Consider the following 27,869-nt stretch of genomic DNA (forward strand, 5'->3'; position numbering starts at 1 on the left):
AACTGTTAGGCAAAACAACCAGTAACACGAACACATCATAAATCATAAGAAGCGATACTTTTTATTACTGGGTTTCCAGGTTTTCCTTCAATTTGTTGTCAGTGTTATTTGTATTTTTTTTTATTCATCATTCAAATGTCAGAAATGGTTTTCCACATTCTACAACCAAAAGGATAGAATAAACATTCTCCTCACAGGTGTAATTTCTTTTTAAAAGAACAGCAGATACTGATGCATTCAGTATCTGCTGTTATAAAGGAGTACTTTCATTCCCAGAATGCACTTAGGGAACGAGAATGCTGTCCATCTCATCTGCTGTGAATTACATACAGGTACATAAACAAACCGATTCATTGATTCATTCATTAGCCTGATGATGTGGGAGCATACTGGTACTCGCCACAATTTGATAATGTACTGAGAAGACAAAAATGTGTCCACAAACAATCTGATGCAATCTGCTTCGATATGATTCACCTCAGCACACCAGTGTGTGTTACCATGACGATACAGGGACCTGTGTGTAATCTTCAGACTCCTCACAGCATCCTATGAATGAATGACCCTGTTCACACACATCAGGTACATATATCCTTACTATATATCTGTGTTTTGTGTGACATTTTGCACATTGTATACATTCCAACATACAGTGACCTCCAAATGTATTCATCAGTTTAACAATAGAAATGTCAACGCAAAATCATTTCGCTGAAAATATGTGCAATTTAAATACTGTACTGCCAAAACTACACAAACCATCAACATCTGCTGCAAACAGTTCGAATTGTTTTCTATAACACAAAGAGCAAAAGCATTCATGGACAATGCTCATCATCTTTGTTCATCTAGGATTTTGATGACACAAAGAAGCCACTTCCTGCACTTGTGATGCTGAGGCACTTGTCTTCAGCGATTTCTACCACTTCACATGGTGGAATTTCTTTGTTCGCCTTTGTGAACTGCTTTCTCGAGTTCAGACCATCAAGTACTCTGTTGGAGTGAAGTCTGGAGATTGCAGTGGCTAGTCCAACACATTCACGTGGTCTCCCTTTAACAATTTCCCTGCAGACATCATTGCCTTGTATTGTTATCATGCTGGAATGAACTTTTTAAACCAGCTATTTGGCTGGGGGGTGGGGGGGAAGTTTTTTTAGCTAGTCATGTTAGGTTCAGCTTCAGGTGAGTATGTGTGCAGCCCTGTCTGCTCTTTAAAACCCAAAAACATTCAGTTCATTTTAGCTGTCTGTGTAGTACACACCATGTGCAGTATAGTGCAATACAGTGTGGAATATACCACAAAGCAAAGCAATTAAATAAAGTTTTAACAGCAAAGACGAGCCACAGTTTAGAAAATGCTTGAAGCTTCTCTTTCCAGGGCTGCCACTGTTACAAAATAAGCCTATTCACAATTCATCAGAGCAAACAAAATATTCCACTTTTCCGTTGAATCATGTGTTAAAATTTCACAGAGAAATGAATAGCTGTGGGGGGCACTGTATATTGTTTCCATTCTGATGAGGTCACAGTAGTTTAGGCTCCAATGAGTATACATTCACATTTTATTTTTTACAGAGAAAATAAGTGTCTACTTACAATCAGAGCGTCCACCCACCTGCTGCACAAAATCAGAGAGCTCTTTGTTTTACGTCTGTGTCATGGTGTGTCATGGGACAGCAGTCCAGCCAGCTGGCTGGGATCTGTGGCAGCATGGAGAAAAGTCTGTGGACTGCAAAGCGAGATGCAGCTCCACGCTCCTCCTTTCCATCCTCCTCTCTCCTCTCTCATGTTTTTCCTCTCCTCCTACTCTCAGTATCTACCCCTCCCATCTCCTCCTCTTCTCCTCTTCTCAGTTTCTTTATCAGATCCTCTCTTCTCCTTTCTTTTCTCCCCTCCTCACCCCTGCTTTCCCCTCTCCTCCCTCCACCTCTCTCCTTTCCCTCCTCTTCTCCTCCACCCCTCTCATGTCCCCCCCCCTTCTCCTCTCCCCCTCTCCTCCTCCCCCTCTCCTCCTCCCCCTCTCCTCTCCCCGTCTCCTCCTCCCTCTCTCCTCCTCCCCCGCCACCCTGCCCCCCCCTCCTGCTCTCAGTCTAATGCCAGCAGGGGCTGTGCCGTCTCGTCGTCCCTGTCCTCGTGTTTCAGCGTCCCCGGCTCCACTGCTGACTGGGACCTGCAGAGGGAGAGGACAGTCGGGAACCCTTCCTCACAGAGGCTTTTTTTTTATTAGTAGTGGTAGTAAGTAGTAGCAGTAGTAACAATAATCAATAATCTGTTTCTTTGTTTTGTGAAAAAGCAGTCACTGTGAGGTGTGTGTTGGCCCTGGCTCAGTGGGGTGTGGCACAGAGCCGCACAGAGCCGGAATGGCCGCACAGAGCCGGAATGGCCGCACAGAGCCGGAATGGCCGCCGTTGGACTGGTGAAGCACACAGACAGGCTCCAGAAGGAGCAGCTCAGAATGAGTGTGGCCGAATGAGTGAGTGATAAATTTACCACCCTGCAAAGCTGCTTCCTGAGAATGACAGCAGGGATTTTGAGCAGCACAATGCAGAGTTTTAAAAGGTCTGCTGTGTGTCCTTGCAATGCTGTGCTCCAGGGCCGTTTGTGGAACAGCTACAGCGGAGGCTTCAGTACCTGAAAGGCGAGGCTCAAATCCCCCTTAGCCTTGTGCAACGTGAATTGCATCAGTAAGTGACTTGTTATGTATATCAGTAATGTTTAATCTTTTCTTGATTTGCTTTGTGGACATCCACCCTGCAATGATGGATTATCTTACTCAGGATCACTGACAGGGGTACTGCTGAATTTGCCCCTCGGTAGATCCTCTGTCCTGCTGCTGTCTAATGAAGGACTGGACCCAAGTCCTTCCTGGTTTTCACCTCACTCTGGCATCTACTGTAGCCACACGGGAAAGACAAAGATCTATTTGTTCCTTTTTTCTGATATAAGCCCATAAAAGCACTGCGTAATTGGATTTTGCTCTATTTTTAAAGAAAGGCTTCATGCAGATAATAACTGGCATCTGATACTGCATATTCTCCTGGGTCCCTCTACCATAAGCAGATTTCACACACAAAGATGCTCCAAATCCAATTAAAGGAAAAACAAATGTGTGAGGCTTCCTTGACAGGTGAGAGCCAGCAAAGTTTTTATTTAATAATTCTCACTAATCCAGCCTTTAACAGCATCTCAGATGGTTGGATTTCACAGTTGGATTTACGAGAACACCTGTTACTGATGAAACAAAATGGTTCAATTTCTGCGTACCATGTGTAGCAACATCTGCTCTAACAACATGGCTGTCTTTGAGCGACATTTTTATTAACTGTGTGCCAACAAGCATATAATCCAACAAGTTTTACAGCACGACAACCGTGGCCATTAAGCAGGAACATCCTTTCGTTTGAAAAAGTATCTTGGTCGCAGTGCAGTAGGGGAAAATAATGTACCTACCGACTGTAATGTTTTTAAGAAGGAAGTTTGTCTGTGAACAGTTACTGTGTATCTGCGGTGTATGATGTAAGAAGCTGTCATTGGGGTTTTGGCTAGGTAAAGAGTTATGGTCCAGCAGAGTTACTGGAGGAAAGCCAGGCTGAGGGTTGGGTCACTGCTGCTGTTGGGATTGTTCCGTTTAATTTGACATTTACAGCACGTAAATGGCAGGTTTCCAAGTCTGGCATCAGCCGCTAATGGCAGAGCAGCAGCACTTATAACCCAGAGAGCGCAGAATCGATGTCCGGGTGCTAAGCGGGGTACGCAGCCTGAATTAGTTTGTCTTACGTTCAGCCAAATAAATGACGACTGTGTGTAATGTCACCTGTCCCGCATAAGGCTGTCGTTAATACATAAAGATTATAGCTATTGTTTTAAAAGTAGTAATATAAATGGGTACGACATATATTATAAGAGAGTGTGTTTATGCATCTTCCCCGATTGTAATGTGCGGGACTCTCGTTGGCAAACGGTGCAGCAGGTTTTTCTGAGAGGTGTGTAGGATACAGTGTGTTACACGGCAGAAGGGTAACTCAGAAAATAACGCCGTTTAAATAACGCCGCACAGGCGCCACATTCCGCAGCAGCCCTGGCGGCACTAATCTCCGCGTTTTGTTGTTTTATCCGGCTTTAACGCCAGCGAGGAGCTTACAGCCGTTCTTAAATTCGAGCTTCACTTTTCGCCTGTCGGGCTAAGCTCCGATTAACCCCCCGCCCACGCCAGGAGAGACGGGAATCCCGCTTCGGTGAGCGCCCCGGGAGGAGAGAGACCCGCGGCAGCGGAAACCCACGATCGGGTCACGACGTCTCCCTCTCTACCCCAGGAAACAGAAACATGTCCCTGTTCGCATTATTCCGTCACGAGTGGCGCACAAGGCTTTGGAGGTGAAGGCAGTGACCCTTAGTTGCCAGCAGAGCGCCGAATATTCACGACCCATGTCGCGATGCTACCAGAGCCGGGTAACACCATCCAGCAAGACACAGAGTCTGATTTCTTAGGCACGTTTCATACACACCTAAACAGACAGCTGTAGACGTGGCGTGACGTGGCGTGACGTGGCGTGACGTGGCGTGACGTGGCGTGACGTGACGGCGGTTGGGTGGAGCGAGCCCCGCCCCTCAGCCTCTCACCTCTTCATCAGGTTGTCCCCGCTGTCCTTCCCTTCACGGCCCAGGGCCTCCTTCACGTGTAGCGCGTCATACGTGTGCGTGTACTCCGTCTCGTCGTTATAGTCCGGCCCCAGCAGCGTCCGCGCCCACATCCCCATGTCGTACGGTGGGAGGATCCCCCCGAACTCCGACGGCAGGCATTCTGGGTAAATCAGCTGGTGTAAACTGTTGAGATTGTTGCCGTGGAGGAAAATCTGGAGGCACAAGGGGAATGAAATCAAACAGTAACCACAGTTATATAAAGATTTCTGTAACTCTCACTCAAGAGTACTTTTTAGTTTTAGTTTAAACTCGTGAAAAGCATGTTAGTAAGTAAGTACTACGAAAGCTAATAACGAAGTGCGCCACCGAATGTCATTTGGATTTCCTTTAAGTATGCTTTTGCCCATCTAGTGATGAAATGTTCTATTGAATACTCTGATACCGATAGTCTCCCTATCTCTGCGTTGCCACACCTTTGCATCTGGTTCAATCAGAAGGCTGCTACAGCAGCTGTACATGGCAGCTAAACAGGCATCCACTGAACACATCAGGTGGTACAGTTATCCAGTCTTAAAGCCCCTGTAAGGACAGCCGGATCCCATAGCACAAAGCTCCCACTAAAGAGTTCCAACTCTGTTCATCCTATAAAACACACGTCTGACATGTGTATTTGCTTCCTCGCTTTTAACACAGTGCTGGGATTTGTATGGGGTTCACTGGATTTTTTTTTTTTTACTCAGTTTATCTGTGGCGCTGCTCTGATTTTTCTTAGATGTTTCAACTGCTGCTGTTACAATATTTATGTCACAACATGCACGTCATGCTAACAGATTTCCCTCCTGCATACATTTCACATATTCACTCAGCGGTGCTGTCTGACAGTTGCTTTCGCATGAGAGAGTGAGAGTAACCGAGGGAGAATGACAGAGAAACAAAACAGTATTCGAACGGGAATGAACGACGGAGGAAAAGTGAGAGTATTTGATCAAGAATGACAGACAGAGAGAGAGAGAGAGAGAGGGAGACAATGAGCAAGAAAGAGAAAGAGAGCATATGGGTGAGAGGGAGAAAGCGAGTGAGATACAGAAAGAGACACAGAGAGAAAGAGAATGTGATTGAGGGAGAGAGAGCGAGAGAAAAGTGACAGAGAGAGAGTGAGTGGGGGTAATTACCCTTTTCCTGGTCTTGTCTTTGAGGAAAGGCTTAATTATGGTGTACAGAGCATGTATGTACCAGGGCTGGTTTACGAAGTGGATTCCACCAAATCGGGCAGGGAAGCTGTCCTGTGAGGAGGGAAGATGGGGAGACCAATCGCAGTGGATGATACAGGAGAAAGAGACCAATCACGTGAGAGTAGTACATCTTATCCTGAGTCTAGAGAAGCTAGAGAATGTCGCTTTTTCAATGTAGATTTCATACCCAGTACCCCAGGAGACTACTGTCTCATACATTAGATGGCAAGGTGGCTGAGGGTTAGCCTTTGATGGTTTAGCCTTAATACTTCAGTCCAAAAAAGCTGGACACAACTGCCAGCCTCTGTTGTTCAGCTTTCTGTAGCTGTCTATAACAGGCTCTCACACTGGTCACACAGCTCTTAGAACTCAGAATTGTTGCTTTCAGTGATTCTAGAACCCAGGCTGTGGAGTGATTCACTTTGCACTGAGCCTGGAATATGATTTTAAAATTAAAATAAGATCCACTTGGAGTGGTTTTATTGTCTGTTTACTGTGTGTTATACTGTCTGTGTTATACTTGTCCGTTAGGCAAACCAGTCAGTTCTGAGTCAAGACAGAAACAACGTGGATTGATATTTAGATCACATCAGTACCTGACAGGCTGACAGTTGATAGCAACCTCTGATGGTGAAAAAAGAGCAGAAGATGAACCTTGAATTTCACAGTGAACAAGATTACTGAACTTCTTTGTTTTAATGGATTGATACGCACTGGAAACTGAATATGAAAGTAAAAAGAAAGGGCACCTGTGTAGAATCAGGTGCTGAAGCCTTGCGCTTTCACACAATAGTCACAAGGCCAGTTAGTCATCACTAAACTATTGTCCTGTTGGCTTCCTGATAGCCGACCAGAACCACAAATGTCAAGATGTGTTACAAAAACAAAATTTTAAAGAGCATGAATTAAAAAAAAAAAAAAAAATCAAATATGGGCTTGCGACTTTCAGCTTCTCAGACGAATCACCCATGATCAAAGGCCGTGTGCCAGAACAATCAAGCACCCGAAATGTAACGGCATTCACCAGAAGAGCACTTGTAAACGTTTCCACTTTTTCTGGTTACCTAGCAACAAGACATTATGTTCTAAACACAAATATGGATCAACAGCAACATCAAGTGTTGTCTGATGCATAGGGCCGAGGAGAGTTCCATTCCGATTGTCTTTGGAACAAAACCAGTAACACTGCTGGAATGTGGCGAAGAGGCAGGCAGAAACAGCACCGTTTCACCTCTGAAGAACAAAAGTTCCTAATTTAGGATGATTCTAATTCAAAGATAAAGTTTCTTAGGTGGAAAAGCTGAGAGTGAGAATGACTTTTACTGAGACCTGTTCAAAAAAAGTGCCACAAATTGAGTCGATCTTGCACAACAAGTGAATGTCTTTCCACTTAAAGTGTAAGTCTGAAATTCTCTTCTGTTCTAAATGAATACATTTTCCATTGGATACTAGAAAGGTATTCAATTTTGTAATTTAAATAGCTTTCACTGGTTGAACATTCAAGTATGTGCCACCCAAAATTGAGACTCTGTTGTTCTTTCCGCAAAGGGCCCTGGAACTATGAGTTGGGGAATTGGATCCAAGTAGGAACCAACCTTTTCTGGCCTTGGTGAGGGTACTTTAACTCTGTGGTCACAGAATGTGTGGTAGGTTGCCATTGTGATGCCAGAGTTCACTCAAGTTCATTTCCAGTTACAAATAATATTTGTTATACTATAAAATGAAGGCTAGGATTCAGTAATCAGTCTTAGTTTTAGTTACAGTAATAGATACAGTTTAGTTACCATCTTAAAAATCTTTAAAATGGGCAAAGATCCCGGATACACACTAAAGCTTAATTTAGTCCAGCAGCTGAGTGAGAACCTCTCTGGCTGGCTAAGTGTGTAGTCATGTATTGATTTTTCCGTGGTGTTAAAAGCTGGCCAAGCACTGTACCTGAATAAGAACATTTTCCCCTCTAATTCCCGCTTTGATCTGTGAAAAGCATTTACAGGGAGGAGACAACACCGGTGATTCCACCTCTGCGAGGTAAATTCCAGAAGATTCTACAGTGCTGCAAAACCAGACACACCTGAGGGATTCCACTTCGTTCATTTAAAAAAGAAAACCGCCAAATTCCTTATGAGGACCGGATTGTGGATCATTGAGACCAAAGCCAATGAACTTGGTGTATCTGCTGTATCCGCTCTTTAGATTCTGTAAGCTAGAGACCGGTGTATGGTAGTGTACTTGGTTTCCCTTGTCTCGTCAGGTTGCACAAGTTGTATTAGGGCTTTGAATAGTGTTACGCTCACACTCGCTGGTCTGTGAGTGTTGTTAGCCTGCTCATTCAGTTTGAATGGATACACTTTTGTTCTTTTGTGATGGAAGTTGCTCTGGATAAGAATCTCATACACTAAATGAATATAATGTAATGTAATGTAAGTAGTACCAAAAGCCAATGAATTTGGCCTATCAGCAGTATCAGCTGCATAAATATGCATAAATAACCTCAGGGACCCGGGCCCCCTGACCTGCAGCCCCTCGATGGCCAGCTTGAGGATGGTGGGGGTGAGTTTGGAGGCCTGTTTGAAGGAGAAGTCGCTCCAGTCGATGATCAGGATGAAGCCGTTGATCTGCAGCTCTGGGTCCTCGATCAGCACCTCCAGAGAGAGAAGAATCGCCCGCAGGATGTCCGAGAAAGAGTTCCTGCAGCGAGGGGAGAGAGGGAGAGGGAGAAGGAGAGGGAGAAGGAGAGGGAGAGAGGGAGAGAGAGAGAGAGAGAGAGAGAGAGAGAGAGAGAGAGAGAGAGAGAGAGAGAGAGAGAGAGAGGAAGAGAGTGATGCTTCATCCTCATGAAGCTCCAGCCTCATCACAGGAGCAACACACACGCAGTGACACTTACACACCTGCGTCATACAGCCAAGGGCATCTTAAACACTGATATTTCTACTGACGTATCATGCAGCTAACAGCCGCTTAAACACTGTGACATTTATACACTAGCATCAGGAAGCTAACAGCAACTCAAACACAGTGAGTCATTCCCTTACGCTCCTGTATGACCGTTCAGCACGCATTTGGCCATCTTGCCACTCAGCATCTCACTCAAGGCATTCTGGGGGAAGTACTCAACTAGGAGTTGCCTCAGTAAACATACGGCTGTATAAACGGATGACGTGTGAAAACTGTCACCTGAGAAAGTCGTTCTGGATAAGAGTGTCTCCTACATGCCAATATTGTGATGTAATGTACTACATGACTGAACAGTGACAATGGGACAGTGCAGAGACACAGCGATGAAAGCATTTACCTACTCTGGTCCCAGTTGGAAGCGAAGAGGATGAGGATCTTCCTCCCGTACTGGTCCGGCGTCTCCAGGACCCCGGGAAAGCCGTCCATTAGGGCCCGCTTCATCCGCGGGTCGTCGGCCTTGAAGTTCTGGAACATGTCCAGGTTCTGCTGCCGGTACTGGAAGTACTGGGCCAGCAGCTTGAAGGTCTCCGGCTGGTTGAACTTGCGGGCCCTGAGGAACCTGAGGATGAAGGCGTCGTCGGTGCGCAGGAACCCGATGTCGGGCCGGGTGATCACCATGTCCCGCACCTGCTGGATGTCGCGGTGCAGGGTGTCCGGGTTCTCGTTCAGCTCCAGGCGGGCTTTCTCGATGGTTTCGGGGCTGAGGCCAGCCTGCAGGTGGGCCATCTCGACCCTCATGGAGGTCCGGTCCGCTGGGTGTCGGGGGAACCTGGCTTCTGGCTGGACGTCAGTGTGCGCGCCTGGGCGAGGTTCCGCTCATCGTTGCGTCTGCGCCCGGTCCTGCGCGAGAAGATGGTGCGAGCCTGGACCGTGCTGCACGCACGTGGAGCTACGAGTGAAAGAATGAACACACGGTAAAAATGGACGATCGTGAACAAGAAATCCCAGCTTGAAAACCCGTGAGGATTTAATTAGTGGGCTGACAGAATCAATAAACGGCGGAAAAAGGCAGGAACGAGACACGCGTGAATGTCGTAATACATGGGATGGTTTGGAACACCTGAAAACCCAATCCGTGCTGTCGCGTCCTTTTCACAGTTACGTGTATTTTTTTTTTAAGAATCGAGTTTTATCACGGCATCATACAGTTTTACGATCTGTTTTATTCGGCAGCAAGTACTTGCTGTTCCTGCACTCAGCAAGGACAACATTTCTGACTGTTAACACTTTTCTTTCATTTCATTCCTTCATTTATGTGCTAGTGGATTCCAGCAGTCAAACGTCTCGTTTCAATGGCTATCCGTGTAGGTAATTGTGCCATGTGCAACAATTCTTTCAACAGATCTCAGAGCGCCATTTCTACATCTTTCATAATCCATCACAAGCATGTCCTCTCATCTCGGGTCACTACCATTGTGCTAGATGTGAACATCTTGTCTCTCAATCGTGCCTCCTATAACAGTACTGAACATTTGCATATGATCATTCCAGAATAAATTATCTCGCAAATTTTGGGAAATTACATTGCGATGGTGTTATAACCCTGCGCTATTGGCAGGGAAACTCTGAACACTGCGTTGATTTACTACGGACCCTTTTAGATTAGTCTCTGTGCTGGATGTCCAGCTCACAAAGCCCTTTGGAAACACAGACCATCAATGTCGTTGACCAATCTGTTGATCAAACGCTTTGTAGAATCAACACGGGGGAAATACCTTTGAAACCGTTCCTTTCGTCCAGACAATGTACCTCGGCCGATTCAACTTATCTCGGTATTCCGTTGTGTGCGCCTTCAACTGTACGTCAAAATGAGTCCCATCGCGCCAACTGATGCCCGTTGTAAAGACAGATGTACTGACAACACGACGATCTAAAGCAAACCAGGGAAAAAACCAACAACAGCACGTAAAGCCATTCAGCTGCGTCACCTGGACGCGTTGCGGAATGAAGATACGCGAGCGGCGGCGATGCAAACAGAACGGGGATGGGAGCTGTCCGCTCGGCGAGGTGCTGAAATCGCCCGCAACCACCGCCAACCTCCGGGAGCGGAACGCTGCGAACCTGTTATGACCTCTCCGATATACTAAAAATCCTTACCTCTCTGTTCAGCGCTCCTTTTCCTTTTTCGAAAAATAATTTACCCAAACTCTCTTTCCATTTTTCAGGGGCGGAAAATTGTTTTTTTTTTTCCTTGACGTTACGTTTTTTTCCCAAGGACACAGGCTACAATACTATGTGATTCTGATACAGGAGTAGGCGTGAGCTACGCTGATCCAGTCCTCCAATAAGGTTTCCGATTTCTTCAATGTCCTGGGGGTTCTGAAAAGGCAATATTCGTGCAGTTATTCTACGTGCTGCCACACGCATCGAGAAAGATTTGACGAAAAATCGTAGTAATTCCAAATGAATTAAACGAATAGTAGAGACATCACAAAGACAAAGGTAAACAGCAAAGACGTGGAATAGAAGGGAAAGATAAAATCGCAGGTATTAGTAAAATTAAAAAATTGTGCATTTTACCTCCATAGTGCTTTTTTCGGACTCGGTGCTTTGTAAAAATAAAAACTAATGAACCTACAAACGTAAAATAAAGGTGCAATACAAAACCAATTAAACGTCTAAAAACTGGACTAGTGCATAAAATTCATAAACGGAATAACAGCAATTGCAACTTTAGAACCAGCTATATACACGTTAAACCAGTTACACATTTAAATCAGTTACTCATACAATACAACTAGTTACTGCTACATTACTGGTTCTTCCAGCTCGCTGCACTTCACCTCTTAACGTCTGCAGGCGGTCATGCCTGTGAACACCTTTTACTACACAGCCACAGGTTAAAAGACCTGTTTCATGTTGGTGTGCCAGTATATCTGTTTGAAGTTTCCGGGGAGATCAAACTGACAAATCCCTTAACGGAACTGTGCACTTTCGAACAAAGTAGCCTTTTCAAACTAGAAAGGGAGTACAACAAGAATAATAAAAAGTTACTGGATTTCACTGGGATTCCAGGTCGCTACATTTTCGCCGTACGGTATTAGATTGGCAGGGAACGCAAGTGCAGGAATTTACCCAGCGTTTCCTTGAAATTTTAAATTTGTAAGGGTCGCCCCCTTGTGGTGGAATCGAGGTAATGACAGTTTACGGATTATATAATTTTGACTGCTTGCAAAAGTCAAACCTGGTCTTCACAAGATCACGCGGGTGTAATTCTAGAGCTGATGAATTGAAAGGGGAACGGGGGTCCCTGGGGCAAAGTTTGGGCAGCACTGATTTAGCCAGTTAAACTGGAGGATGATTACATGGCCAGATTGACAGTTGGCCTAAGGCACCAAAGGACATCGACTGTTCGCACAAAGTGCTATGCCATGTATTAAATTAAACGGGATCGATAATGATCACAGCGAGTTTAACAAGTTTTGGTTTAATGTTTAAACTGATTACACTTCTTTTCTGCGACCAGGCAGAAGAAGGCTACGGGTATCAAAGCAGGCAGTGAACAGAGATGTTTAAAGATTGGCTCATGATGTATCCCTGTAGGCATGTCCAAACAGAGGCAGATTGCATCCCAACGCATGCTGTCCATTAATAAAAATAAAACAACGAGAGAAAACTCTAGGGAAGACATTTACCACCGAAACAAGTGGCTAGGCTATATGTGTACAATTCCCGAACGCCGCCGGGCTTTATTGATCAGACTTACAAGCTAAATCAGTAACACTAATACCATTCTGCATGTCTCTCTTGGGCACATGAATATAACTCGGTGGCTTGCGAACGTAATCTTCCTCTGTAGACAGCCCCACAGCTCATAGTCGCAACCTTTCCGCCGCTGCTGCAGTCTGTTGATTCGGAGGTTTTGCATACAATTAGTCACACCGGTAGCAGCGATGAAAGCGTTTATGTTAATATTCAGAACACGCATATTTGTCAGGAAAGGCGGATGTCCTGTCTGTCCCTGGAGCGTAATTAGACAAGGCTTTCCTCGTTGTTTCATGTATTTTTTAGTACGGGAGGCAACTTCATCTATATGCATGGCAACCCTAAGTCCATTGAAATCGCACTGGAATCCGGGGATGTTCCTGGTGCAGACGGAGAGTCCTCTGTTATCTGATGGGGGATTTAACTTTCTGCGTCACGGAGTTACACTTTAATTAAGACAGAGTCCAGCTCAGGTGTGCCGCACGGTCGCCAGAACAGGGTGGCGAAATGTAAGGACATTTAAAAAGCTACGAAAGGTGAAAGAAGGACTCTTTGAAATAGACTGGGGAAAGTGGCTACAACACAAAACAAATAAAGACATAAATAGTTAAGGAGACCTACACAGAATACTGAAGTTCTCCCCTTTACAGGCTCTGTTTACGTTCTCTTACATTGTTCTATTTTTTCTTTTTTTATTACACTTTCTTTTATTATATGCAATTTCACTTGTATCTGTTTTTTTTCCTGTATGTGTTTTGGAGAACCAATAAAAAGTAAAAAGTAAATGCGAAAAGCCTCGCAAATTACAGCTGTTTTAACTAACATCCGCACTGCCGCTGATCGTCGTAGTCGTTTATGGTACCGCACTATTTGTCCCATATAAATCCAAACTGATAAAGTTGTTGCGTGATGTTCTACCATGCTGATAATATGCATACCCGACTAGACAAACGGGAAATTATATTTAGCTTCAATAAATATATAAATATACACACACACATTGATGAAAGACTCAAGATGTCTGGAGTAGCGAAGTGTAACAATTCAAACGGCAGCCAATCCGCCCTCGCTCTAGTTCTGCTGATGCGCGCTCACGTACCTACACATCGAAACGCCAAGGGCGTGGGCGGGTCCCAAGGTAACGGAAGCAGGCGAGAAGCATCCCACATCCCCCCGCAACATCTCAGGAAGGACGGCTCTGCTGAAGGTTACCGACGGGGCTCGTCTTCAGGAGGACCGCTTACCACGTCTGCCTCGCAGACAGTCAGCGCACGGATAGGGCTTTAGCAACACGACACACGGTGTTAGTTATCAGCGCTAAAATGTCACACACCGCGCAAGTACTTACCAAGCAATGTGCGCATAACAACAAATCTGGAAATATCTACAATAATACTTCTGGATGTAATTTGTTCAAATATCCATATGCAGATTCGGATACAGCAAAGAACAATATATTAAAAACGATTATCAAATGCAGTGATAAAATTGGGAAAGATACAACTTAAAGATATGACAACATTTAATATGTTCCTGGAATTGACATGCGCTGGACCATTACACGAAAAATACAAAAAAATAAGAATTACAACGGTGCGCTACCCCGGTTGTCCAGCAGAGGTCAGCATCACACAGCTGCTTTCTGCTGCCCTGTCCGTCCAGCTCGGCCTCACCATCCGTGCACACCTTTAGAATAACAAAAAATGACAGGACAAATGCCTAATGGAAAAACTCTGTCGACACCCCCTTTTTTCCCCCCCAGAGTGATCACCAGATGGCCTCTTGTGGCATTCTGATTTCAATGAGAAGGCCAGCGAGATGGTTCTTGATGACAAAAGAGGTGAAAATCAACTTCAGTCTTGTGACACTCTAGTCCCTAACAAGCCAAATAACTCTCCCTTAATGTAGTATCTGCAACCTGGTTGCAGATAGGTATTAGGTTGCTGGTTCGATTCCCTGCTGGGGCACTGCCATTGTGCCCTTGGGCTAGGTACTCAACCCAGAATTGCCTCAGTAAGTATCCAGAGGTATAAATAGACAAAATTGTACCCCAACTTGCTCTGGATAAGAAATGTCTGCTAAATGACATCCATATTGATGTTAGCCACTTATAAAGCTGGATATTTACAGAGGCAATTATGTATCCTCAAGGGTACAGACAGCACTACATCACCTGGGAATCAATCCAGCAACGCCTGAGCCATGAGCCCGGCTCCTGGCCTCTACACCACACCGCTGCTCCAGAGCCCCAGAGGCCGGCCGTTCTGGCCCACCCACACTTGGTCCTGCTCATCCAGGCTGCGGAGCTGGCAGGAGCCACACCAGAACTCCCCCTGGAAACATAATCAGATCCACATGTGCACAGAGAAGGGAGAGGAAAAGCTACTGTCTGGGAGCCTGTGAGCTCTGAGAAACACTGTCCTTAGTACAGCACTGTGCTGTGATTCATATGCTGCACTGTGATTCATATGCTGCACTGTGTTTGTGGCTAACAGTTTCTAAACTGAACGGTGGCAAACCATGTCATGCCTTAATGAGGCTAACACCGGCTCGCTGTAGCAACCTATGGCTAACAGGTTCTAACTAAAGCGAATTGTGGCAAACCATGGCTAACTGTGTTAATCATGCTAACTCTAGCTAGCTGTAGCAACCGGTGGGTAACAATTTCTAACTAATGTGTACTGCGGCAAACCGCGTCTGTCTTAATCAGGCTAACACTGGCTAGCTGCAGCGACCGGTGGGTAACAGGTTCTAACTAAAGCGAACTGTGGCAAACCGTGGCCAACTCTGTTAAATGACCCTAACACTGGCTCCTTCTGGTTAGCTGTAGCGCCCTGTGGCTAATGGCACCCTCACCACAGAATGAAGATGTCTCTCAGCTCAAACTTCCTACACCGAACCTCAGTGCAGTCATTCTCGACCCCACCCCCACACTGCACTGACTGCACGTCATCAGGACCCAGATGGCCATTGTAATTTTCATAAATTAGCTGCTATAATCAAATAATAGGAGCCAAACAAGCTTGAAGGCAATGAGTCCACTCCAAATGTTCCAATCATCTGGAATCAGGTAATAGACCAAAGGAGCAAATATTTAGTCATTTATAACTGAATTAAACTTCCTTCTGTCTGTATTTAAAAAAAAATCAAGTGATTTCCATTACACTCCATTATCAGCAAACTGATCCCACCACTGAAGAAAATTCAGCTCTTGGGCATGATTACTGGCTACCTGATCTGGCTCTTCTGGCAAATAACGCTTTAAATCACCACATCAGCTTTCTGTAGTGAAATCAGACAGCCTCAAAAAGCTAGCAGGGCTCAGTCTTTTTTTTTTTTGTGAGGGCGGGGGTGGAGGGGAGAATCATTTGGCCTGCATGTCCTGGAGAGACCGATGAAAAGGCTCCCTCCCAGCAAAGCCAGGCCCGATGAATTATTGAGTCCTCGGCCCGGCGGCCGGCCCGCGGTGTAAAGGCCCACACTTTTGTCTGCCTTTCTTCCTCTCCCTGTGACATCAGGACACGGAAACCCAAAACGGCTGCGGTCAGGCTCCCCTGAAGAGCACGCAGCACCACTGATGCCTCGGCCATGGAAGAGGCTAAACCCGAGGCAGGGAGATTGAGAGAAGATAGTGGAACATAACACCGGGACTGGAAGGAATTTACATCTCTCACGGATTGGTGCATCTAAATGACTCTCTTTTTGGGTTGGCCCCAGAGCAGCCGCCTGCATTTGGACAGTCATGGTGGTGCTGGGGTCAAAGGTCACAGCAGCAGCAGCAGCAGTCTCGCTAAAGGGCCCCTCCTGCTTTCCGGTAGGCTCAGGTCACATATCCCAGCATTCCTTGCTTCTTCACATTTGGTGGGATAGGCAGTGCTTTTTCCTCACAATGTAACTGGCAGGACCTGCTATTGACTGAAAAAAAATTGACTCCCTTGACAGTATTGAGGAAGGAATGCTTTGCGGCTGCGGAGAACAAAGAGACTGTCCTTGGCTGGCTACTCTTCTCTGGGAGGTAAGCAATTAGCCCATCCCACACCTACACGACGGACTGTGTGGAGGTCATCATTTTAGAGAACAGCACCCACACACTTACATCCCTTTGTAATCTAGGCCCAGTACCCTGGAAGACACATTCCAGCCCTTTGGATTCCATCAAACGGGGATTTACCAAGCAACCCTGTGAAATATACAGCACAGTTCATGACATTTGCTTTAAATTCAATGAAATGTGAGACTTGACAGCGGTGGGCCATTCAAGCGGACCCGAAGGCCCCGGGGTGTCCCCTCGAACTGTCAGGGTGCATTATGGGTACAGATCCGGTGAAGCAGCAGTGTTTACGGCAGACTGGTGGGAGACTATTGGTCACGTGTCTGCCCCTGACTGCACCGCCGATGCTGTCTGAACAAACACACCTCCTAACACACAGTTTCCCTTCCATACGCCATAATTAAGATTCACGCTGACCCCTAACGGACCTCACACTTGCCTCCATCTCTTCCACTGATTGGCACATTGCTCCTGGTGCATTTATTTCAGGCTAACAGAGAGAAGCCCACACAGAGTGTGTTTGACGCCACTGCAAACACACGGTCAAAAACACACACCACTCAGTTAATACAACCTGTCATGCTCTGTCCTTCACTTCAGACAAGCCATCAGATGTAGGAATCCATCCAAACTCCGCCTTCCTTTAGCATAAACACAACGCCACAGGCTGGCTCCAGGCTAATGTAGGGCCGGCAATGGTGGCCTGTCACACTCCTGTTCAGGCAATGTCAGCTCCTATTAGTGATGTGTGTGTGTAACGGTTCAGACACTCTGTAATGACCCTTGATTGAACTGTGCCAGTGACCTACTTCAGAGCACGCTGCATACACATCTGCACAGGCACACAACCACATACACACACACACACACACACACACAACCACACACACAACCACACACACAACCACACACACAACCACACACACAACCACACACACAACCACACACACAACCACACACACAACCACACACACAACCACACACACACAGGGCTGAGGGATGAACACTAACAGCCGGGTGATCTTTTTGGTAATGAAGTGGCAAAAATCCTATGATACCATACGAAACAAGAAAAAAAGGGCGAAGTTTTGGTTAGAGCCAGGGCATTCAAATGTCATTCAAAGACGCTGTCCGTTAAAGTCGTTCCTACAGTGGACAATGAGAGTCCTGCAACTAAATGGCTGACTGACAGGGTCATCAGAGCTCAGCTGCTGGCCTTTAAGGTAAGACACCTACAGAAATCACCACTGTCAGCCCGGTTTGGTTTCCTAGATGAGTATCGTGAGTCAGTTTTTATTAAAAGCATCCTTACTACAGTGCTTTACAGTTTACCATACACGATAGCTTCAGAAATGAAAACGACAGACATCAGGAAAAAGCAAACCTGAAAAAACTACCCCCCCCCTCCCCAAAAAAAATATCAAACAACAAAAAGGCAACAAACAGAAAACATTTCCATTTTAAGTCGTGTCTGTAAACTTCAAGGCTAGTTCACAATTGAGGTAATGCTGTTCGTCTATGTGGTTAAAGTAACAAAAAGTCCGACACAGAAAAATGTACCTGATTTCCACAACAGTAGTTCATACCAGTGCACAGAAGGTGAACATCATGAGACAAATTCACTGTAGTATTCATTTCGTTTTCCCGGTCACCGTCCGGGGTGACGCTCGGAGGAACAGCAGAGAGGAGAACATTCAGCAGCTGCCTGTAGTTATTGCTGTTTCCACCGGCTGGAGGCTGCAGGCTGCACCTCCCGGCCTGCCAGCAGGGGGAATGAGACACAGAGTGGTGTGTGTGTGCATGTGTGCGTGTGCAGGTGTGTCTGTGTGTGTGGCTGTGTGTGAGTGTGTGTGGCTGTGTGTAGGTGTGTGTCTCTGCATGTGCATGTGTGTGTGTGTGTGGGAAACGTATGCATTTCATCCTGATCAAAAAACAAACAAAACAAAACAGGAAACACTAAACAGAATGCAACATGAAAGGAAGTTAAACACACATGTTCACCGCTGCTTCCGCGCAGCAGTCTCCAACTGCGCCCAGCTGTGCCAGGGAACCCCGCACTCCCTGGCTACTCCACATGATATCGGAGGGGAGAATAAAAACCAAAAACAGAAGCAGACCTGTACTCGAATGATTGGTTCCTTAATAAAAGCACCATTTAAAAAACTCAGTCACCTCCTGACTGAAGATGATTTAATAAATAATGCACTGCGCTGAATCCCTGCATCCAGGAACAGCCATTTCAACATATGCATAATTGTGCATGTGACTTTGCGTCTGCTGTACTATGGAGACTTTTCCGTTGGGCCCCTCATCGCACTGTGAAATGCAACCAAATAACCCAGTAAAGACTGAGAGACTGAGGCCGGAGGAGGCCTGAAGGATCGGTCTGTGTGTAAACGGCGGGCCGCTCTGCGGTGGGGAGCGGCGGGGAGCGTCTGCGTTACTCTCCGTCTCCGCTGTCCCGCTCCGCTCCCTGCGGAGAGCCCGGCTCCTCGTTCCCCGCGCTCCCTCCGTCCTCCGTCTCGGTGTCAGCGCTGGGCTCCTCGCCGGGCTCGTCGTCTTCCCCTCCCTCCCCCGCGCCGGGCTCTGCGCCGGGCTCCGCGCCGCTCTCGGTGGTGTTCTCCGCGCCGCTGGTCTCGGTGCCGGCGGCCGCCATGGCGCTCTGCAGGCTCGCCAGCGCGGCCTGGGGCAGGCCGGGCAGAGAGAGGCCGCCCAGCCCGGGGGGCAGGAACATGGAGGGGTAGAACAGGCCCTGCGCCATGGTGGACAGCAGGAAGGGGTTGAAGGCCAGGGGGCTGCTGGACATGGCGGCTGCGGCCGCGGCGGCAGAGGCGGGGTTAATAGCGGCCCCGCCCTCCGTTTCGGTTGGTTTCCCTTCTTCCACCTTCTCCTTCCCCTCCTCCTCCATCTCATCCTCCTCCTCCTCCTCCTCTTCCTTCGCCTCCTCCTTGCTGGTCTTCTCCTTCTTGGGCGAGGCGCCCTCCTCCGCCTCCCCCTGCCCGACGGGGGCGGAGCCTGCGGCGGTCGCCAGGTTACCGAACAGCCCGCCCAGGCCGAAGACGTTGGGCAGGCCGGCCATGCCGGGCAGCATGAAGGGCAGCAGGGCCGCGGCCTGTTTGGGGTCCCCCGGGGGGAACCCCAGCAGCCCGGCCAGCTGCAGGCTCTGCAGGTTCTGCAGGCTGGCCAGGTCCAGGCCCCCCAGCAGCCCCCCCATCAGCAGGGGGTTGACCCCCGCCGGGGAGGCCGCGGCAGCGGCTGATGCCTTGACCGTCTCGCTCCGGGGTCTCCGCCCCCGCCGACACGGCCCCTCCTCCCTCACCACCGGCCCCGTCAGCAGGCCGCCAAACATGGACTCTGGGAGGAAGCCCTGCGGAAATCCCAGCATCGATCACCAATCACCGATCACCGATCAATAACACACACTCCACATTCAGCCCAAAATGGGTACTCAAAGGGCTTCTACAGCTCTAAAGCAACCCAGTGAAAGTGTTTGGGATGGCTTTGTAAACATTTATAATTCTGCTATGCAAGGAAGAACCACCTGCTGATGTGACCCTGGCATGTACCACCAAACACTATCCCTGGATTTTATTTTCATTTTGACCCCCCACCACCTGCTTTTTTAAAAGAAATCTATGAAAAAATATACTTTTTTTTTTGCAAGATTCAGGATTCTTGGACTGTAGACGCAAGCGCTACTGGATTGCTGACAGTTTTTTTTTTTCCTCCTCGGAGATGTGTGAAATAGCTGTTGGCTTTTCGGAGGATTGCTACTGACACACTGTTCTCTTCAGAACTTCCCCCGGTGAGAGTGGGAGGGGGATGTGGTGCTGTGAGCTCAAAGCTGAATTATACTGACCGACTGCTTGACGATGTCGGTCCAGTCCGGGGACACGGCGAACTCCGGGTTTTCCTGCAGCCATCTCGCCAAGTCCTTCAAGGGAGGAGCCATCGCCCCTCCCATCTGAACAACAAAACAAGACAAGACAGCCTCTCATACATGGATCTCGCAATTCAAATTTCAAAAGCTTTATTGTTCATTGGACAGTAACACAAAGTTAGACTTTATTGACTTGGCTTATTGCCATCAGCTGTTCTATAGCAGCTGAGTACAAAGCAGATGCACACATAATTTATGTGTCATATTAATATCTGTCAGCCAGCAGAACCTTTACTCCACACACACACACAAGCACGGACACAGACACGCGCACACACACGGATGCAGAAGCACACACACACACAGGCAGAAACACACACGCAGCACTCACCTTGCGGCCGTTCCTGCGGTTGACCACCGGCACACGCTCGCCGCCCGTCAGGGTGTTGACGTCGATCTTGTTGGGGTTGCGGCAGCGATGACGCTTCTGCTTGGGCTTGTGGAAGGCAGAGAGGAGCAGGTCTTCATTCTTCTGAGAGAGACAGAAAGCCCGTCAACAAACTCACTCCACCAGCCAGCAAGCATCTGGCAACAAGCTAGGGTTTCCTTTTGGCTTGCATTCTGGCTGAAATTTGAGTGCTTTTTTTAAACTTATCACCCTGTCTTCAGTAATGCAGGTACAGTGTTGCACAGACACTTTCATTTCATTTCATTTCATGTCATATTTGGCATTTAGCAAATGCTCTTATCCAGAGCGACTTATACAGATCAGAATTTTTTACATGTTACCCATTTATACATCTGGATATTTACTGAGGCAGGTCTGGGTCAAGTACCTTGCCCCAAGTGTACAACATCAGTTCCCCAGAGGGGACTCAAACCGGCAACCTTTTGGTTACGAGTCCTACTCCTTACCGCTATGCTACACTGATGCCTCTTCCGGGCTACGTGGCACTTACTGGTACATAGCTTGCTGTGTCGGTGCTGTACGAGGGGTGCTGACGTAGCCAGTCGTTCAGGTTTTTGTTGGTGGGGGCTGCCCCCCCCAGAGGCCTGCTCCTGTCCTCCGGGTTTCCTGTGGAAAGAGGGGTACCGGGTTCCCGCCTTCCTGGGGATGGAATGTTTCGCTGTGTGCGTGGGGGCATCCGCACCCCGTCCGAATCGTCCTGCGGGCACAAACACACCCCGTCTCCATGACCGGCATTCTGGAGAATCTGCTCATCCGAACGAGCAGATTCAATCCGTTTACCTGACCTGTCTGCTCACATTTAGTATTCTCCCTCAACTTATCTATTTACATTTACATTTATTCATTTAGCAGACGCTTTTATCCAAAGCGACTTACATAGGTTACAGTTCTTTACAATGTTATCCATTTATACAGCTGGATATTTACTGAGGCAATTGTGGGTTAAGTACCTTGCCCAAGGGTACAGCAGCAGTGTCCTAGCGGGGATCGAACCGGCAACCTTTCGGTTACGAGTCCTGCTCCTTAACCACTATGCTACACTGCCGCCCCCTATCTATCTCCAGAAACCCTGGTCTTTGTAGGAGCACAAAGATAAGGCCTCCTAAAATCAATCACGCACAAAGCATCGCAATCATGCACGCTGTGTGCTCCATTTTACAAGACCTCAGAAAAGAAAATGCTACAGTTTAACAGCGTTACATCACAGGCCAGTTTAATGTTCTGTCCTGCCATGTCTGTGCCTGCAGAGGGCGGAGGCCACCTACAGCATGCGCCGCCCGCCTCGCGTTTCTCCCGAAAAGCAGGTCGAGCCCCTCCACGTTCTTCCTGCGGCCCCTCCTCCTCTTCACGGTCAGGTCCCCGTCTGGGAAGGTGCCGTTGGCGCGCCCCGCGCCGGGCAGTGGGAAGCTGGAGGGGGGGTCCTGTCCCGCGGTGGCGTGGGACTCCCGCAGCTGCGCCACCATCTCCATCAGGTGCCTGCGCTTGGCCGCCCGCTCCACCTCCGCCTCCACCCTGCGTCCCCGCCGCCGCTCCGGGCCCGCCTGCGTGCCCAACGCCTCGTCCTGTCCCGAAAAAACGGCGGGGATGGGGTTACAACTCATTGGCATTAAGCAGATTCTCTTATCCAGAGCGATGTACATCGACTACAGATTTTTACAGTGTTATCCATTTATACAGCTGGATATTTACTGGAGGCAATTGGGAGTTAAGTACCTTGCCCAAGGACACAGAGCAGTACCCCCCACGGGGAATCGAACTGGCAACCTTTCACTTACGAGCCCTGCTCCTTAACCACTATGCTACACTGCTGCCCCCAGACCACCCAAGCTCCACAGACCTCCTCCTCTCTTCCTGGACACTTTCACAGCAGACTGGGCGGGGGGGGGGGGGGGGGGTATTAAATCTGACAGAACGCCACCCTACACAGAAAGGGTGAGTAGTAAATTAAGGTCTAACAGGGCTAACACTGGCAGGAAGACAAACTGACCTTACGACCCCACACTGATCTAACTGCAGACCCTCTTCAGAGGGGTTTCCGTTATCTGCGTCTGGCCTGTTGAGGGTCACGGAGGGATTTTACTGCTGGTTTTAATTGTAGGTGACCCCCAGTGACCACGGGGTCAGCTATGACTCAGACAGACCACATGCCACAAGCTCCTGTCCACTTCTAGGATTTTCACAGCTTCAGAACCTCCAGCTGGTCAGGCATTTCCATTACTTCAGTGTTAGTAAGTGTCCCCAAAACAAGAAATTTTCTTCTTAACCAATTGTTCTGCAGACCATAGCTTTACCATAGTTAACAAAACACTTTGAGCATTTGTTCATTTTCCTTGGCACTTTGTAACTGACACATGACTGGTCAACCATAGGTTTGTACTACTGCTGCCTAGAGGTGCCTAGGATCACTTGATAATTTCTGGTCACGTGACTGACTGCTCTGGCCAATGACAGTGTGAAACAGATTGGGATTAGAAATGGGGGTTGGGATGGGATTGGGAGTGTGAGTTGGTGCGGGATTGGGGGGTGGGAGTGGGGGTTGGTTCGTGATTGGGGGGTGGGAGTGGGGGTTGGTTCGTGATTGGGGGGTGGGAGAGAGGGTTGGTTCGGGATTGGGGGGTGGGAGTGGGGGTTGGTTCGTGATTGGGGGGTGGGAGTGGGGGTTGGTTCGGGATTGGGGGGTGGGAGTGGGGGTTGGTTCGTGATTGGGGGGTGGGAGTGGGGGTTGGTTCGGGATTGGGGGGTGGGAGTGGGGGTTGGTTCGGGATTGGGGGGTGGGAGTGGGGGTTGGTTCGGGATTGGGGGGTAGGGGTGGGGAGACTTGCCTTGGCGACCTGCGGGGACAGTGCGGTGTCCTCGCCCCCGCCGTGGCTGTAGCCGGCCTGGCCCACCATGGAGAGCTCGGCGAAGCCCCGTGTCATGGGCCCGCCCCCGGCCGCGGGTGCGTATCCCGGCAACAGGCCCTGGAGGTCGAAGAGCTGCCGCCTGTTTGCCGGCCACTTCCCCTTCATCACGGCCTCGCAGATGTCGTCCAGGCGATCGATGATCACCCTGTCCTACAGGACACACAGGGAAACACAGCACAGGGATAAATACATCACATTACATACAATTTCATCCACTAGCCAATTAATACAATTTTATCTATTTATACAACTGGATATTTACTGAGGCATCTGTGGGCTAGGTACCTTACCCAAGGGTACAACAACAATGCCCCAGTAAGGAATCAAACCAGCAACCTGTCAGTCACACCCTGCTCCTTACCACTACACCACACTGCTGCCCCATATTCCTAAACCTACATATTCGCTCACAATCTGAAATCTAGTGACACTTGTTTTGTCTGGTTGTTTTAAATTCCTCAGCAGCAAAGGCATTACTCAAGACATATCTGATCCGAGAAACGGTTTGGGAATTTTCTAAATGCCCTGCACTGCGGCCATCCCATAATATGTGCTCACAGACAGGGGTACTGGCCGGGCTACAGGCCTTGAATTGCTGTGGTTACAGGATCAGGTTCAGCTCAGACAGGGTGACTCAGCTCTGTGTGTGTGTGTGTGTGTGTGTGTGTGTGTGTGTGTGTGTGTGTGTGTGTGTGCGCGTGAGTGTGTGAGAGAGTGTGTGTGTGTTTATGTGTGTGTGTGAGAGTGTCTGTGTATGTGTGTGTGCGTGAGAGTGTGACAGAGTGTGAGAGTGTGTGAGAGTGCGTGTGTGAGAGCGTGTGAGAGAGTGTGTGTGTGTGTGTGTCTGTGCGTTTCATCCAGAGCAGACTCTCTGTCGCAGCGCGAGCTGGTACCCGCTCCCCCTGGAAGCCGCTCCGCTCGGCGGGAGGAGCCGGCTGGCCTCCTCACGACCTGTCAGCTCCCATTAAGCTGAGCGGCGCTGCCTTCTGAGAGCCTCCTGCCGGGGCTACACGCAGGCAGGCGGAGCGTCGTTAAAGACTGCTCCGCGCGCCGTAAACACCCTGCTTACGACGCAGAGCTCAGAGCTCTCACACTGCGCACTCCTTCAAAGGAAAAGCACAGCAGAAAAACAAAGCTTTCACATACACCAGGGAGAGACCATGATAACTTAGGCGTTGGGTGGCAATAAAGTCCCTTTGGCCTTGAAGCTGCAGCCCAGACAGGTCTTTTTATGCCCACGAGCAGAATGGACCAGGCACAGATGGTCAATGCTACACAGGATAGAGGAGTAAATGTCTGTGGGTTGCTAGGCTAACCTTGGGCCAGAGGGGTAAGTGTTTGTGGGGTGCTAGGCTAACCTTGAGCCAGAGGGGTAAATGTCTGTGGGGTGCTAGGCTAACCTTGGGCCAGAAAGAGTAAATGTTTGTGGGGTGCTAGGCTAACCTTGGGCCAGAGGGTGTATGGGAAGGATCTGTCGTAGTATGTCTGAGCGGCGGACGAGTTTCCATCTGCCGCGCTGAGAGATGTGTTGCTCTCCTCATCGTAGGCCTTCTCCTGAGAGGTGACACTCGCTGTGAACGACAGGTCAGACGTACCTCAGGCAGGGTGGAAAGAAATCGCATTTCTATTCCGCAGCGTCCATGGTGGTCTATTGCCTTTCCCACACTGCCATACATGATTAGTTATGAACTTAAAATTGTATAAAGTCAAAAGTTTAACCAGCTAGCTTGCAAGCAAGAACCGAGACGGTGATAGAATAATGACAGTAAAGTAACAGAGTAAAGACAACATTCAGCACCAAACACAATAAAAAGTCACTAGTTTAAAATAAGAAAGAAATGTAAGGCTGGTTTTAAAATAAAACGTCTGACAAAACTGTTAGAGCTGCAAAAATGAATAAAACCAAAATGAAACGGGCTGAGAGCCAGACGCAACTACAAATGATGTTTAATGTGTGTAAGCATTCATTAAAAAATGAGGAGCTTTTCATCCCAGCTGTTATCATCCATTCTTTAAGTATCTGATCCTACAGTACCTTCTGCCTGTGAGGACTCCGATTTATCATCTTCCTCCATCTTGTCCTCCTCGTCCTCCTCGGAGCCTCTCTCAGGCAGCGGTTTGGGTTCGGATCCAGACGGCACCTCACCGCACTCCTGTGGGTGCGGCTCCTCCTTCTGCGGGGCTTTCAGTGGAACCCCCTCGTCCCCTTCAGCGTTAGGCTCCGCCTCCCCCTCTACTTTAGGCCCCTCCCTTTCCCCTGCTTTAGGCCCCTCCCCTTCCCCTGCTTTAGGCCCCTCCCTTTCCCCTGCTTTAGGCCCCTCCTCTTCCCCTGCTTTAGGCCCCTCCTCTTCCCCTGCTTTGGCCTCTCCGCCGCCGCCCTCCTGCTTCACCTTTCCCCCCTCGTCCTGCACCTCCCCCTTGGGAGAGCTTCTCTCCGCCTCTTCCTGCTCCTCCTCCCGGGAGTCGGCATCCTCCGTCTTGGCCGGGGTCGGGGTCGCAGTCGGGGGCGGGGTCGGGACCCGCCCGCTCCGGCGCTGGACGAACCTGCGGTGGGCCTCGAGGAAGCCGAGCTGCGGGTCGTTGAGGATGTGGGCGTCGGTGCGGCTCACGCCGTGCCGCGAGGCTCCCAGCAGCAGGTCGCGGTCGTGCCGGCCGCACTCCCACCACTCGGGCAGGTCGGCGGCGGGCCGGCACAGCCGCAGCCGCTCCTCCAGCGCCGGGTGCGGCAGCACCTGCTCCCGGATCCGCCGCAGCAGCTCGATGCGGTACAGCGTCCGCGACGCACGCTCCTCCGTGATTGGCTCGATCCAGAGGGTGGGGTCAGGGGGCTCTGCGGAGAGGGGAGAGGAGAGGAAGGGGTTTCAGTCACGGCATCAAACCCCGCCCATCATTCCTGTAACAGCACCATCCTCAACCTCACCTCTGTCGAAGTGTCATAATAAAATCCCATTAATCAGCCCTGAAACAGCTTTACAAGACATTATCATTTAGCAAACACTCTTGTCCATATTAGACTTACAGAGGCTATAATTTTATCTGTTTATAGATGTACAGCTAGATATTAGGTAAAGCTACTTTGCCCAAGGGTAGTACAGCAATGCCCCAACAGGGAACTGAATCAAACCGGCAGCCTTTCGGTTACGTAATCAAAAGGTTGCTGGTCCGATCCCGGCTGCTGCTATACCCTTGGGTAAGGTACTTAATCCACAACTGCCTCAGTAAATATCCAGCTGTATAAATGGCTAGCGTGCAAGAATTATGTAATGTGTGTAAGTCACTCTAGACAGAAGCATCTGCTGAATGACAAAAATGTTGAAGTTAGTGGTAAGGAGCAGGGCCACTCACAACCTCATCTCTGTCACAACATCAGGGTGACAACAGATGTAACCCGATTTTCTCTTAAAAAGCTGAATCAATCCTTCAACAGCATTACATTACTGTCATTTAGCAGACGCTCCTCTCCAAAGCAGACTTAAATAAGTTACAATTACACCCACTTATGCAGCTAGATATTTACTGAAGCAATTAGGCAAGCACCTTGCCAAGACGTACAGCAGTGGTACCCCAACGGGGAATTGAACCAGCAACCTCTCAGTTACAAGCCCTGCTGTAAGAAGCTAAGGAGCAGGACCACGGCACCACTCTCAGCCTAATCCCTGCCACAGCATCAGCCTAAGATGCTGTCTGCTCTCAGAACCCCTCCTCCTCCCTCTCCTCCTCCCGTGATTGGCTCTGAGAGGGTGGCGCGGCCGTGCGATTGGCCCGGGGACTGCGTCACCTTCACCTTCCTCAGGTGTGTCGGGCATGCGACACACCCGTCTGCACATGGCCACGAAGCTCAGGAAGTATCGCTCCAGGCAGGCGTCGCTGCGCCGCTCCAGCCGGGCCGAGCGGCGGAACTGCGTCCAGTCGAAGCGGTGGCTGCGCGCGTCGTACATCACGCCCAGCGTCGACACCACCCGGTAAAAATCCGCCTCCTCCCGCCGCGTCCACCTGCGGGGCGCGAGAGAGAGAGAGAGAGAGAGAGAGAGAG

The 27,869-nt window shown here is 48.9% G+C and overlaps 2 protein-coding genes across 3 annotated transcripts in view; both read right to left on the reverse strand.

Moving 5' to 3' along the window:
- Positions 1 to 2,085: 2,085 nt before the first annotated feature.
- Positions 2,086 to 11,052, reverse strand: LOC118770878 (clavesin-1-like). 2 transcript variants are annotated; one of them, XM_036518639.1, is made up of 7 exons: positions 10,926 to 11,052; positions 10,544 to 10,698; positions 9,166 to 9,717; positions 8,387 to 8,561; positions 5,814 to 5,924; positions 4,621 to 4,853; positions 2,086 to 2,170 (listed from the first exon to the last, which is right to left on the reverse strand). In XM_036518639.1, exons 3-7 carry the CDS (start codon positions 9,564 to 9,566, stop codon positions 2,086 to 2,088), a joined length of 1,005 nt encoding a protein of 334 aa, XP_036374532.1. In that variant the 5' UTR covers positions 9,567 to 9,717; positions 10,544 to 10,698; positions 10,926 to 11,052. The 2 variants fall into 2 exon arrangements, with proteins under 2 accessions (XP_036374532.1, XP_036374533.1); XM_036518640.1 differs by lacking the exon at positions 10,544 to 10,698.
- A 7,402-nt stretch (positions 11,053 to 18,454) lies between these two features.
- Positions 18,455 to 27,869, reverse strand: part of LOC118771511 (chromodomain-helicase-DNA-binding protein 7-like) — a 48,740-nt gene continuing 39,325 nt past the window's right edge. The window contains exons 30-38 of the mRNA XM_036519518.1: positions 27,621 to 27,829; positions 25,872 to 26,666; positions 25,280 to 25,407; positions 23,756 to 23,986; positions 22,199 to 22,495; positions 21,424 to 21,630; positions 20,856 to 20,996; positions 20,444 to 20,548; positions 18,455 to 19,951 (exon numbers count right to left, since the gene is read on the reverse strand). Coding sequence (XP_036375411.1) covers positions 19,025 to 19,951; positions 20,444 to 20,548; positions 20,856 to 20,996; positions 21,424 to 21,630; positions 22,199 to 22,495; positions 23,756 to 23,986; positions 25,280 to 25,407; positions 25,872 to 26,666; positions 27,621 to 27,829 — 3,040 coding nt within the window. The 3' untranslated portion in view covers positions 18,455 to 19,024. The remainder of the gene's footprint in view (positions 19,952 to 20,443; positions 20,549 to 20,855; positions 20,997 to 21,423; positions 21,631 to 22,198; positions 22,496 to 23,755; positions 23,987 to 25,279; positions 25,408 to 25,871; positions 26,667 to 27,620; positions 27,830 to 27,869) is intronic.

The sequence above is a fragment of the Megalops cyprinoides genome, chromosome 24, assembly GCF_013368585.1.
Source record: "Megalops cyprinoides isolate fMegCyp1 chromosome 24, fMegCyp1.pri, whole genome shotgun sequence".
Classification (NCBI taxonomy): domain Eukaryota; kingdom Metazoa; phylum Chordata; class Actinopteri; order Elopiformes; family Megalopidae; genus Megalops; species Megalops cyprinoides.

What these genes read in the sequence shown, in the direction of transcription:
- LOC118770878 (XM_036518640.1), bottom strand. Translation starts at nt 9,566, where the DNA reads ATGAGGGTCGAGATGGCCCACCTGCAGGCTGGCCTCAGCCCCGAAACC. An exon ending in AAGACAAGACCAGGAAAAGG is followed by an intron (nt 4,854 to 5,813) that starts GTAATTACCCCC and finishes TTGTGCCTCCAG; the next exon opens with ATTTTCCTCCACGGCAACAA. An exon ending in GGGGACAACCTGATGAAGAG is followed by an intron (nt 2,171 to 4,620) that starts GTGAGAGGCTGA and finishes CTCCCTCTGCAG; the next exon opens with GTCCCAGTCAGCAGTGGAGC.